This window comes from Moschus berezovskii, chromosome 15 (assembly GCF_049115385.1).
Source record: "Moschus berezovskii isolate FMDL1 chromosome 15, NW_MosBer_1.0, whole genome shotgun sequence".
NCBI classification, from domain to species: domain Eukaryota; kingdom Metazoa; phylum Chordata; class Mammalia; order Artiodactyla; family Moschidae; genus Moschus; species Moschus berezovskii.
The window spans coordinates 37,848,684-37,861,472 of NC_142474.1; the positions used below are offsets into that span (position 1 = coordinate 37,848,684).

The following is a 12,789-nucleotide window of genomic DNA, read 5'->3' on the forward strand; positions in this document are numbered from 1 at the left end:
CACCCTCCTGGGAGCTTCCCAGACTCCACAGCAACTGCTGCTGATCTCAGAGGAGAAGACGGGGTCCTCATCCTGCTTCAGAAGAAAGCCACCCAATGGTTCAGTTAACTCGTGATGGTGGAAATGTGTCACGAAGCCAATATTCTAGTGCTCATGAGTTTCTATTCGTTTGAAGTCTCCTCATCTATACAAAGAAGCTAATGTCATTTTCCTAGAAAATACTTTCAAAGGAGTAAAAAAAAAATCAACATGAAAGCAGCTGAAAGCCTTAAGACACCATGAGATATACAAGGTTTATTTCATCTCTCCTATTCAAGGAATGCTAGTGTTCCAAATACTGCTCCCACCTCACATCATCTTTCAAAAATAAATGACAGGGTATCCCTGGTGGTCCAGTGGTTAAGAATCCACCTTGAAATGCAAGGGACACCAGGCTGATCCCTGGTCTGGGAAGATCTCACATGCTGCGTGTGGGTAACTAAGCCCATGCACCACAACTACAAGAGTCCATGAGTCGCAACTACTGAACCCCATGTGCCCTAGAGCCCTTGCTTCACAACAAGAGATGCCCACACACCACAACAAAGAGAAGCCCCTGCTTACTACATCTGAAGAAAGTCTGCACGCAGCAACGAAGACCTATCACAACCAAAAAATAAATCTTAAGAAGAAAGAGTGATAGTGGTCAGACTGCCCTACAACCCCACTGACACAGCCAGTCCACGAGTTTACTTCCTGTGCAAAGCACCTGCCACAGCAGACACTTGTCACCTGCAGAACGGCAGTCCCTCCAAGGAACCTCTGCCCACATTCCTTCCCCAAGGCTCTGTTCCTCTGTATCCATGGGAGATAGAACATTTTACAACACTTTCAGATATTGTGTCTTACTTAAGACACTTTCCATAAAGGAGAGATTGCAACCAGACTCCTACCTGTGTCAATTTCAACAAGTCATGAAGGAAACAAGTAAAATCAAGGTTATTTTCATCTCGGTGTCCAGAGTCAGGTCTTCCAAATAACAGGAAAGAAATTCTAAAACACCAACAGGCATTACAGATGCCTATATTATCCCTTACCAGTATAACAGCTAAATAATAATTCATCACCATATAAACAGAGGAGGCAGAATTCTACTTTCTTTTCACATTAATTTATGTACAAGTAACAGAAATTTTTAAAGTCTGGACTCTGGTATCAACAGCAAAATGACTCCAAGTGCTAGTTCTCATTTGGTCCAAGTCAATTTTGGGCTTGGTGGGGGAGGACTAGCCCCACTATTTGCAGTAAGACTGTATGCACTTGAGCTAACAGCAGACTGAAACAACAAAACCACCCAAACACCAAATCTCGTGTTGACAGAATGTCCCTACAGGACACAGCACTGCAACCAGTAAAGTGTGGGCCTGAGATACATTATAATGTACATAGCAAAAGAGTTTCCACCGTGGCAAGTTGATTTTTCCTTGGATTTAAATGGGTGTTTTTTAATGAGTTAAGTTTGGTGGAATTGCACCCTTGCTTAAACAGCTCCTTAAAGATCACCTTATGGGCTTCCCATGTGGCTCAGGGGTGAAGAATCCACCTGCAATGCAGGAGATGCAGGAGACCTGGGTTCAATCCCTGGGTTGGGAAGATCCCCTGGAGAAGGGCATGGCAACTGACTCCAATATTCTTGTTTGGAGAATCCCATGGACAGAGGAGTCTGATGGGCTCCTGTCCACGGGGAGGAAGAGTCAGAAGAAACTGAGCACACATCCATACACAGCTCCAGCTTACTACTTGGTTTTTCCCATTGTCATGTATGGATGTGAGAGTTGGACTGTGAAGAAAGCTGATCGCTGAAGAATTGACGCTTTTGAACTGTGGTGCTGGAGAAGACTCTTGAGAGTCCTTTGGACTGCAAGGAGATCCAACCAGTCCATTCTAGAAGAGATCAATCCTGCGTGTTTATTGGAAGGACTGATGCTAAAACTGAAACTCCAATACTTTGGCCACCTCATGCGACGAGTTGACTCACTAGAAAAGACTCTGATGCTGGGAGGGATTGGGGGAGGGAGGAGACGGGGACGACAGAGGATGAGATGGCTGGATGGCATCACCGACTCGATGGACATGAGTTTGAGTGAACTCCGGGAGTTGATGATGGACAGGGAGGCCTGGCGTGCTGTGATTCATGGGGTCGCGAGGAGTCGGACACGACTGAGCGACTGAACTGAACTGATACATAATTTGGGGCTGGGAAAAGGGAAAGGCTTACCCACTCCAGTATTCTGGCCTGGAGAATTCCATGGATTGTACAGTCCACAGAGTCACAAATAGTCAGACACAACTGAGAGACTTACACACACACAAGTTCACGGCAGGGGGTCAGGGGGAGGCGCTTCAGACTATCTCCGGTTTTTATTTTAAAAGAACCAGCTTAGGTTTCACTGAAGCACAAAGGCTCCCTAGTGGTCCAGTGGTTAAGAATCTACCTCCAAAGCAGAGGACACAGGTTCAATCCCTGGTTCAGGAAGATCCCACAAGCCCACATCCCAGCTAAGCCTGCACACCCTAGAGCCCGTGCTCCACAACCACAGAAGCCACCGCAGCAAGAAGCCCACACACCACAACCAGAGAAAGCCTACAGGCCACAAAAAGGCCCAGCGCAGCCACAAAGGAAGAGAGAAGCAGCGTAAAAACTGAGAAGAGCCTACTCATACTCCAAACCCACACAGAGCCACCGACATAACCGCCAGGTGACTGTAAAGGGTAAAAGCCCAGGACCTGTGGTGAGTGCTGGGAGGAGGGGTGGGGGGGTGCACCAAGCCCCGGGGTCATGGCCACAGCGAGCCTGACTCTGACTTGGCCTCTCAGAGCTGCCCAGGTTCACGCAGCCCCACCTGTGTGGCCCGCAGTGGCATACACGTCCTTTGTCGTGGGAAACGAGGAGAAGCGAGCTAGCTGAGCCCTCTCCACACGCACTGAGGGCTCGGGAACATGCAGCTCCAGGGGGAAGATTCCAGAGTCAGGGCTGGTGGAGGTCAGCCCCGCCTCCACGAGGCGCCAGGAAGGATTCTGAGTGGAGATCCACACGTGGTCCTGGATTCAATGACTGTGACCTAACAGGTCATCCTTGCCAGACACACCTGGGCTGGTGTCTGACCTAGGATATCCTTCCCTTACTTTTCTCTTAAAAGGGTTGAAAAGGGGGTTTCCAGGTGTATTGACACAAAGAGTTCACCAGAAAGAAAGATTTATCATAAAAATAAAAGAGGCCTCACAGCTCTGAAGCTGCCCCAGGCAGGGTAAGTGCCCAGGCAGCAACTATTAAGAGACGCCCTCCCCACCCCACACTCCCCACCCACACTGGGCCCCCTGCTTTTCTCCCAGGGCCGCTCTCACAATCCCTGTAACTCAAACCACAGAGATAAGGGGGGGCTGGGAAACCCTGTCCCAGTGACAGCACCTCGGGGAAACTGCGGGGCTGGATGTTTAAGGAGCAGACACGGTGACTGTATGACTGATCCTCACAACTGTCCCGAAGGCAGGGTTCTTAACCCGATCTGACAGCGGGGGACACCCTCCCCACACATGAAGATCTAGAGGAAGACTCCACAGAGGACACACATGAGAATTCTCAAGATCTGCACACAAATCTCCACAAATAAGACTTAGAAAAAGACGCAAAAAGGCTTGGGAAGCACAGAAAGTCACCCACAAGTAAAACATGGACTTGGTGCTTTCGGTGCCCCTCCACTAAATCCAGCGCCCGAGACCGACGGCCCTGGGGTGAACCTGTCCTTCCTAATGCGTCTGGCCAACTCCAGATTTCACCGGTTCCGGCCACCGACACTCTAGGGCTTTGCTACCGCTCTCACCCTCTGTGAAGGTGAGATCTTGTAGATACAGATCTTGTCATCTGTGTCATCGTGACACTGCCATGACCCGATGTGCTCTAGTTGCAACAAAGCACATAATCTTTACTTATATTACTTTACTCATAAAGACCTAGAATCTTCTCATAAGGTTAATTAACAACACAGTTTTATCATTTATCATTTATCTCATCATTTCAGGTAAACTGTCCAGGAAGCGTCAGCTGGAGCCACACACACACCCCACTTCACTGGAGCCACACCCCCCACAGCTTCTCGGGGACATGACACTTGGGCCAGAAACGGGACAGGGCTCTAAGTGGGTGCTCATGATTTTCCCGAGAGTGAAGAGGTCCTGACAGGAGGCTCTGCCAACAGAAGAGAACAGCCAAAACAAAGCCACGAAGGCAGGATTAAGACCGGGCAGCACGGAAACTGGGATGGGTGGGTCTCTCCCCACTAACAGGACGTTTCATAAATGCCTGACACATGGCGAGCTACACTGGTAAGACACGTGGTCAGGACACGAGAGACTGCTTGTGGTTTTGGGAGAAAGCGTCTCTGCCCAGCACCAAGTGGCCACAGGAAAGTCAGATGGATGAACTACCTCCCTCTTCAGCCAGAGGCTCAGACCTGAGTCTGGGGTTATGAACCAGCCCACACTGAACAGGGCCCATATTTACATACGAATTCTTTACTTCATAATTTTTAAATGTTATAGTATTCCTCTAATAGAAAAATACCTGACTTGACTAACCAGATAATTCAGTAAAAAAAATTCTAATTGTGCATAACTACAGACAAGTATGCAAGGAATTACTGTCTCTGGTGCCGACAGAACTGGTTTGGATCTGGCCGGCAGTCTTCAATCTTTTCACGGGGACACAGAAAGTTTCCAACCTAATAAGCAAAAAAATATGATTTAAAAACCAGCAGCCCAGAAGGAAAAGATCTGTTTAACACTATCAATCACAGACTGCCTCTGTGCTCACTATCTTGGGTCTTTTTTCCCCTGACTTCTCATACCTATCGCACAAAATGCTTGGAAAAGAAGGATCTCAATTTGTGATTCTCAGAGCACATTTCATTTGCACAATATTCAGCAGCAGCAAAACTAAAGAGCCACCTCCCCAGTCCCCTCCCCCAAAAGAAGGCTGCTTGTTGTCATGCTGACTGTACAGCCCAACATCTCAGCCCTTCCCCACTTTACTGGTCTTAAATGATTATGAACATTAACACCGCGTTGAGTCCTGAAGAAAGGGCCATATATGTACAAACCCTACTCCTGTGTTCTCACACATGAATTCCCACTTAAGAGTCTCCCCTTCGAGAGTGCTATGTATTATCATCACCAACAAATTGATGCAACTGCTGCTTCTGAGACATCACAAGCTTTTGACCCTCTCAGCAAAAAGAAAAGTGCACAGGCAATGACAGCAGGTGACCTTTGTAGGGAGCACAAAAAGATTGAGAAGAACGAAAATCAGCACTGGGAACCTTGAAAGTAGAGGCATACAGACGAAGAGACGAGGACGGGAACCGTCAACAGCAGCCAGAGCCTATCGTGTCACCCGAGGTGCCTTCCATGTTACAGCAGATGAAGTGTCCCCTGTTCCAGGAAAAACACTGATGTGCAAAACCTAGCCAATACCTGCAGTCAAGCATCTGATTTTAGGAAGATGCCTGAGTAATTATGACAACCTTAATATGACTAGGATTTGAACTGGTGAGTCAGTCCATATACATGACATCAAAACGAAGATTATCCAATACATTCTCTCTGCAATTCAGAAGAATGCTACAACTCATCCCATAAATCACTGCTTTAAAAAAAATCAGCTCTAAAAAAAGAGACTTCTCATTTGAAAAAGGCTGGGAGGAGGAAGGCAAAAAGTGACTCATAACATCCAACAGCTTGTAGCCTCCAAACCATAACAAGAATATAAAGCCAGTGGGCCCAGAATGAAACAAAATAGTCACTGTTACAGCTGTGACCTCACAGCATTCAGCTCTAAGCTTGCCGAGAGCACCATAAATGCCTTCTGAGCGCTGGGATCAACCTTACACATTAGGGCCTTGAATGTGCGCCTTCACCTTCCCAGCTAAGTCTGACATCTATACTTAGCAAGAACAGAGCATTCAAACGTAACAATTCTCATAACTCTGAACAACTCTTAAAACTCAAGTCCACACATTTCACAACCCATCCATATCAATGCTGCCATTTTGTAAATATCTGTAATTCAGGTAATAATCTTTTACTTTAGATTTATCAAGCTAAGGACTCCAGCCCCCGGGGGCAGCACTGATATGCTGCCCCAGAGGTTCTGTTCTATTCTGTTCAGTCGCTCAGTCGTGTCCGACTCTTTGCGACCCCGTGGACTGTAGCCTACCAGGCTTCTCCATCCATGGGATTCTCCAGGCAAGAATACTGGAGTGGGTTACCATTTCCTTCTCCAGGGGATCTTCCTGACCCAGGGATCGAACCCGGGTCTCCCTCATTGGAGGCAGACGCGTTAACCTCTGAGCCACCAGGGAAGCTTTATTAACTGCGTGAGGACTGACTGCAGGTGCAGCAGCTCAGCTGTCACCCCCTGAATCAGCACCCACTTCCTTCCTCCCCTCCCAGTGACAAGTTATCAGTGAGACTCTGGAAGAAAACATTTTTTTCACACACTTGTTCTCCAGAGCCCACTGTTTCCTTTCAATGAGGAGAACGTTTGGATCGCATGAGAGTCAGTAGGCACACTCACCATTAAAAACCACAAAGTATAAAGCTAACAGACATCTCTTCCACAAACATCAGTTTTCACAGGCTGTATCACAGGGCAATTTCCCAGAGTCCTACCAAAATAAGAATGCAACCATTGCTGAAAGAGTGGGATGAGATCGTCTAGAGCTGCAAGTCCAGGGTATGCACAGCCCAGGACACAAACCATCAGTTAACAGAGAAATGTATTGCTGAATTTCAATCAACAGCTAATTTTTTTAGTAAGACATGAGTCTGCCTTTATTGAGAAATTTTCTCTTTCTGCTCTGCTTTGCTGGTAAGTTCCATTTAAAGTTTTCCTTTAAACCAAATAATGTTTATTCACGTATTACCTACTTAGTGGCCCTCTTAAAGCCAAAGAGAAAAATGCATCATTCCAAAAGGCAAGGATGAAGGGAAAGGCTGGAGAGGAGAGGGAAGAAAAAAATGATTCAGGGAAAAGTGTGTGGGGAAAAGAGCCTCCACCACCCCTACCTGGCCCCCAGCGACCAGCCAGCTCACCGGCTTCCTCTCCATCTCACATTCAGCGCCAAGCATCCTCCTGGCCCCACAAGACTCCCCCAGACACAAGGATCAGAGGCCTCTCCCCACAGAGAGCTCCTGTTCTTTGCTGGCACTAGTTTTTTGGGGAGAGGAGCCCAGCATCCCGAGGGGAAGCACCGGACAGCAACAGACAGAGGAAAGAGAAGAGGGGGCAACCAGCAGGCCAGGAAAGTGGAAATCCGAGTTCTGCAGCCAAGAAGTCAATCTGCAACCCTGCACCCAACAGCGACCCATAAAGCAGAACATTAGTGTCTATAACAGCACAGCAGACAGGGCAAACCAAAGCTGGACCAGCATCTGCTGATCTAGATTATACACAACCATTAGCGGCTGGCAGGCCACGTAGGAACATTGAGAGAATAGACTACTCTGGTTTTTCAGCCTACATTATGTGCTGAAAACGGAACTGCTTTCCATGCTCCTCTGTAAGAAATGAGTGCTAGAAACTCCACACACGTTTCAACAGTATTTTCTAACCTTTTAATAAAATGATGACTAACTTAAAGAATTCTCTCCATATGAATCCTGATTGAAGATAAATACGAAAGCAATACTCTCAATTCAGCATTAAAAGTTGTTTTAACTTTTCACTTTGCAAGTGGATATGGTGGGGGATTTTTTAAGTTCCAAAATGTAAAGAGACAAGAATTTCTGATCCTTTCATTCTTTGGTTTCTGATAAACAATACTGAAAAGCAAATTGATTCATCTAGTTTAAGCCAGTAAAACTATATACTACATGGTCAAAAGACACAAAATTCCAAATGACCTTAAAGAGAGACCCAATCAACCCAATGCAGACAACACAAGTCAAAGATGACACAGCTAAAGGGGGAGAAGGGGGGTGGTTCACGCAGGGCAGTCAGAGCAACAACCCTCTCCTCTCGGGTGTTTCATCCAGGCCTAGGGAGGTTTAGAGAGGGAAAAACAATAATGTGATTCCCGCATGCAAACACACGCCCCTTCCTCTGTCCTGACACTCAATAAGAAACTCATTAAACCCTTTTTAAAATCTGCAAGGACACAGGGTATTCACAGAGAACCAGGCTGAGCACATTCTTTGCCATCCTCTGCGCAACAGGGACACAGTCTAGGAGTGACTGAGGGTGACCGGTAACTGCCACCTAGCAAGTGAGTGTGTTCTGTCCACGTTCACACCAGCCACTCCCACCAGGGGCCACACACTGTCCCAGACACACAGAAGCAAGGTGAGCCCAGCCCAGGCTGACTGGGGAGGCGAAGGGATTCTGGTCAGTTCAGACAGCTGCCCACTTGGCCAGTGCAGGGGCATACTGACACAACATCAGGATGAGGCAGACAGAGCAGAAGAGCTTGTTTGGAGACAAGGCAGGAAGGATAGGGTGTTGTAAACAGCACAGTTGTGGTGCAGAGCTGTGGCGGGTAGGGGGCAGGGGAGAAGAACCCATGTGAGCAGTGATGAAGCCAAAGAACTTGAGCACATTCTCTGGAGGGTCTTGTGCCCCTCCAAGCCACCTGTCCATACAGAACTCCTTACCCACCAGCGTGGACTAAGCTCTGCTCCCCAGCTGAGCTCGGCACTGAGGTCCAGCAGTGCCTGCAGCCCCTTCAGCCCCTCAGACAGCGGCTGCTGAGCAGAGTCCAGAAAACATCTCCTGTGGGACAGCTGAGCATCACAGAGCCCCACAGGATGCCGAACATGAAACAGGAGCCTTCCAGAGGGCGTCATCTGAAGAGGCACCTCACCCAGGCTCCCACCTTTACCACCTCCTTCCCCCCTGAAAGTTTTAAAAGGGAAAATATCAGGTCAACACCAGTTTCTCCCGGCTGATGAAAACTGGCACCAATGAATCTACTTTCTGGCTGCCAGCCCCACAAAACCGTTACACACACACACACACACACGAGTTCACTACTAAACTGCTCCAAATATAAATTTGAGAGGACACGGCCTCTCTCCACCCCGAGTGTATTAGTGGCCTTCCCAGGGTGAGCCGAGTGAATTCTAAATCTATAGTCAACATTCAACATTTCGGAACTTTAGTGGGTTTTATAAAAAGACACAGCAAACCCCGATCTAAAACTTATGACAGCTGAGCACATGATCCCGGCCTTAAGAGAAAATAAGAAACCGTATATAACACTCCATGAAATCACTGTAGCGAATCTGTCACAAATTGGAAGCGTGAGCCGCTGGGAACGCGGCACAGACCCGGCCTGAGGGAGGGGGCTCTCCAGTTCCAGCCAACCTTCGCGTCCAGCGCACGGGAACAATAGCGGTGCTGCCCGGTCCAGGCCGGACGCCGCGGACCCCGCGGTCAGACCCTCAAGTCCAACGACAAGTTTCGCATTAGAACCAGGCCCGCGGCGCCTCAGGCCGCGCGTCGCGGAACCGCCCCCGGCCCAGCCGCGGTGGGCAGCGCTCGGACGCGCACCAAGGACACAGCCCGGTCCACCAGGCCGCGCGCGAGGCCGCCCGGCCCGCGGCCCGCCCTGAGCCCCCGGCCCGCGCCCGTCCTGAGGCCCCAGCGGCGCCCCCGGCCCGCGTCGCGCCCTGAGCCCCCGGCCCGTTCTGCGCCCCAAGCCCCGGGCCCGTCCTGTGTCCCCGGCTCGAGGTTCGCCCTGCGCCCCAAGCCGCGGGCTCGTCCTGCGCCCCCGGCCCGAGGCTCGCCCTGGCCCCAAACCAAGGGCCCGCCCTGCGGCCCCGGACCCCCAGAACCCCCAGGGCCCCCGGCCCCCGGCGCCGGGGCCGCGGCGGACGACGCAGAGCTGCAGGGCGGGGGCAGCTATCGCCCTGCGCCGGGACCCCCGCCCGCCCAGGCCCCGTGACAGCGCGGCCGGCCGAGCGCCGGGCCTGTTACCTTCCGACAGCTCCAGCTCCAGCTCCGCCAGCCGGGCGCGCACCTCCAGGGGCAGCGCCATACCCTCCAGGCTGCGGTCCGCCATGCTCGCGCCGCCCCCGCCCGCGCCGGCCTCCCTTTGTTCCAGGCCGCGGTCTCGCCGCTCCTCGTGCCCCGCGGACCCGCACCGAGCGGCGGCAGGCCGGGCGGCGGCGCAGCGCGCTCCTCCCCGGCGCCTCCCCCGCGCGCCCCGGCTCGGCGGCCCCGCGCCCGCGCCCCCGGCCCGCCCGGAGCGCGCCCGCCCGCTGCACCGGCGGTTCCGCGGCGCGCGCGCGAGGCGAGGGCGCGCACGGAGGAGGAGGGGGCGGGGCGGGGCGCGCGCACACACGGGGCGGGGCGCGCGCATGGCAGGGACGGGGGCGGAGCGCGCTCCCGGGGGCCGGGCGCGCGCACCGGCGCAGCGGGCCTCCCCGCCCAGCCCGGCCCCCGCCCTCCCCGGGCCCAAGGCAGAAAATGACCGGCTGGAGCCCCGGCCTCCGCGTTCCGGGTCTTTGCGGGCTGATTTTTTTTGTTGTTGTTTAATAAATGCGCCTGTGGGTTGGGGACAGGGGCCGTGGAAAGAGAACCGGGTTGGAGGTTCCTAACTCCCGCAGCTGTAGCCCTGGGGCCACAGTCAGGGCTCGGCCTCGGCTCAGGCCCCACCGTGAGGCCGGGGCGGGGGGTGGGGGGGTGTCCCCGATCCCCACGTGCGCGGGCAGACCGCGCGCACGCCCGCCCCCAGCGCGTCCTCTCCCGGGGCCCCGGTTCCCGGCAGGTCGCCCGTCTCTCCCGCTGCCACCGCAGCGCTGTCACCTCTCCGGCATCAGCAGTCTGGGCCTCCAGTCCTGGCCGTCTGGAGCGGCCAGCTCACCCCTCCGACTGTCCACCTGAATAACCTCGCCCAGACGCCCCCAAACCCAGAATCCGCACACCAGCCCCTCCTCCTGGCTTCTGGTGGCTTCCACTGTTCTCCCAGGGAGCGAGGCTGGGAAGAGTCCTGGGTCTGTCCTCCTCGGTCTTCGTGCAGCCTCTGCTCCCTGGGCCCCTCGAGGCTCTCGTGGGTCACTGTCACCCGGCTCCCCTCCCACAGTTCAGCCCCTCCAACAGGCCCGGGTCATCCTCACGGCCTCCTGGTGGTTCCCCCACCGCCAACCGCTTGACCCTGTGGCGCAGGAGTGACCTAAGTTGGCTCCAGAGAAACAGTGACATTTCAGTTGCATTTATTCCCTTTCAAAAATAGGCAATTCAGTACTTCCTGTGCTGTCCACTGAATACACATCCACCCTCTGATCAGACACTCCAGTCCCTCCACTGCCTGGCCCCAACCCACAACCACCTCCCCCCCAACACACACACACAGGTGCTGGTTCCTGAAGACCTGGTAGCCTTTACCCAAGTGCCCCTTCTTCACCAGCAGGCTCCCAGGCGTCCCTAATATCAACCCTAGGAAAACCTCTCCTCCCCACACCCGTCTTCCCACTACCTTATCTAGTTATCTCTGCCCTTATCTTCTTGACCTCTATTTATCCTTCTCATTAGCCCAAGTGAAAGCTCTGGGGACAAGTACCAAGCCTTCCTCTTTGTTCTTCTGGGGACAGGACACCCGTGATCACTACAGCGCTGTGGGCACTCCTCACACCGGATCCACTGATCTCACATGAAACTTGTGAACCCCAAGCTCCTGTGCTCTATGGTCTGGGATGTAGATTCACTGGACTGTGCCCACCCACCCCCAGTCTCTCCCCATCATGATGACACATCCCCAAGGCAGAGAGCCTCCAGGAGGATCTGTGGCTACAGGTAAAGAAAGGCCTTAGAAAAATAAAACACAACAGAGCCAGGACTCAGACCCCAGTCTGCAGAGTAGAGCTTTGGGCTCACTTCTTGACAGCACACTGGGTCTGACACCCACACCGTGTGTCAGTCAGTCCAGGGCTGATGGTGTCAGAATACAGTGTGTTCTGTTCTAATTCCTGGGTGGTTCCAAAGAAGACACTGTGTTGCACTAATCACACACATGATTATCCACCTAGATTCTGAGCAATGTGTCTTCATACAGTTTGTATGACTGTTGAGTACAAGAGTGGTGGGAGAAGGCTCATGGCACTTCCAGTGGCCCGAGAGACATTTGTCTGAAGTCCTGCCCCATCTTCAAAACACCTATGTCTGAGATCAAACTCCTCACTCTGTTCTCAGTCTAGAGCAGCCACTCTTTCTCCTGGTTTCTGTGCTGAGTCAAGCCTGTTGCCAGGCTTCAGTAACAATCACCTGCAGCGTTTCCCAGCACCCCCCGACCCCAACCCCACAGGCCCACTGCCACTGCCTGTTGAACCCTCAGAACCCCAACCCTGTTTTCCCCCTTTTAATCTTTCCTCCTGTAGCTGCCATGGGTTACAGTCCCCTTGCTCCACAACCTGCAATAGCTCTCCACCTGCAAACCAAAGAGCTCCTTGTTTTGACACTGAAGGCTTCACAAACATAACACTTCTTTCCGTACTTCCTGTCCAGGGCTCCCTGAACACACTTGCGTCACCTGGGAAGTTCTAATTTGTCTGTGGGGTTCCTCCTCTTCTTGTGTCCCTTTCGCTGACATGTGCCTCTCGTTACCCTTCTCCCTGTTCCCCAAGCCACAGTCACAAGACAGATTCTACCAATCCAAGTGCAGCTTCAAATACCACTTCTTCCAGGAAGCCTTCCTTCCTCGTCTCCCACCTGGAACTACACATATCTCTTTTCCTACTTGTTTCTCCCAGGGCTTGCAG

The 12,789-nt window shown here is 52.3% G+C and overlaps 1 protein-coding gene across 4 annotated transcripts in view; it reads right to left on the reverse strand.

Moving 5' to 3' along the window:
* Positions 1 to 10,260, reverse strand: part of DIP2C (DIP2 acetate--CoA ligase C (putative)) — a 311,707-nt gene extending 301,447 nt beyond the window's left edge. For 2 of the 4 annotated variants that reach the window (XR_008686670.2, XM_055431717.2), the window contains exon 1: positions 10,010 to 10,260. Coding sequence is in view for 3 of the 4 variants with exons in the window: in XM_055431717.2 (XP_055287692.1) it covers positions 10,010 to 10,094 (85 nt within the window). In the remaining variant the exon portion in view is untranslated. The remainder of the gene's footprint in view (positions 1 to 10,009) is intronic. The other 2 variants (XM_055431748.2, XM_055431730.2) reach the window with 1 other exon arrangement.
* Between the last annotated feature and the right edge of the window lie 2,529 nt (positions 10,261 to 12,789).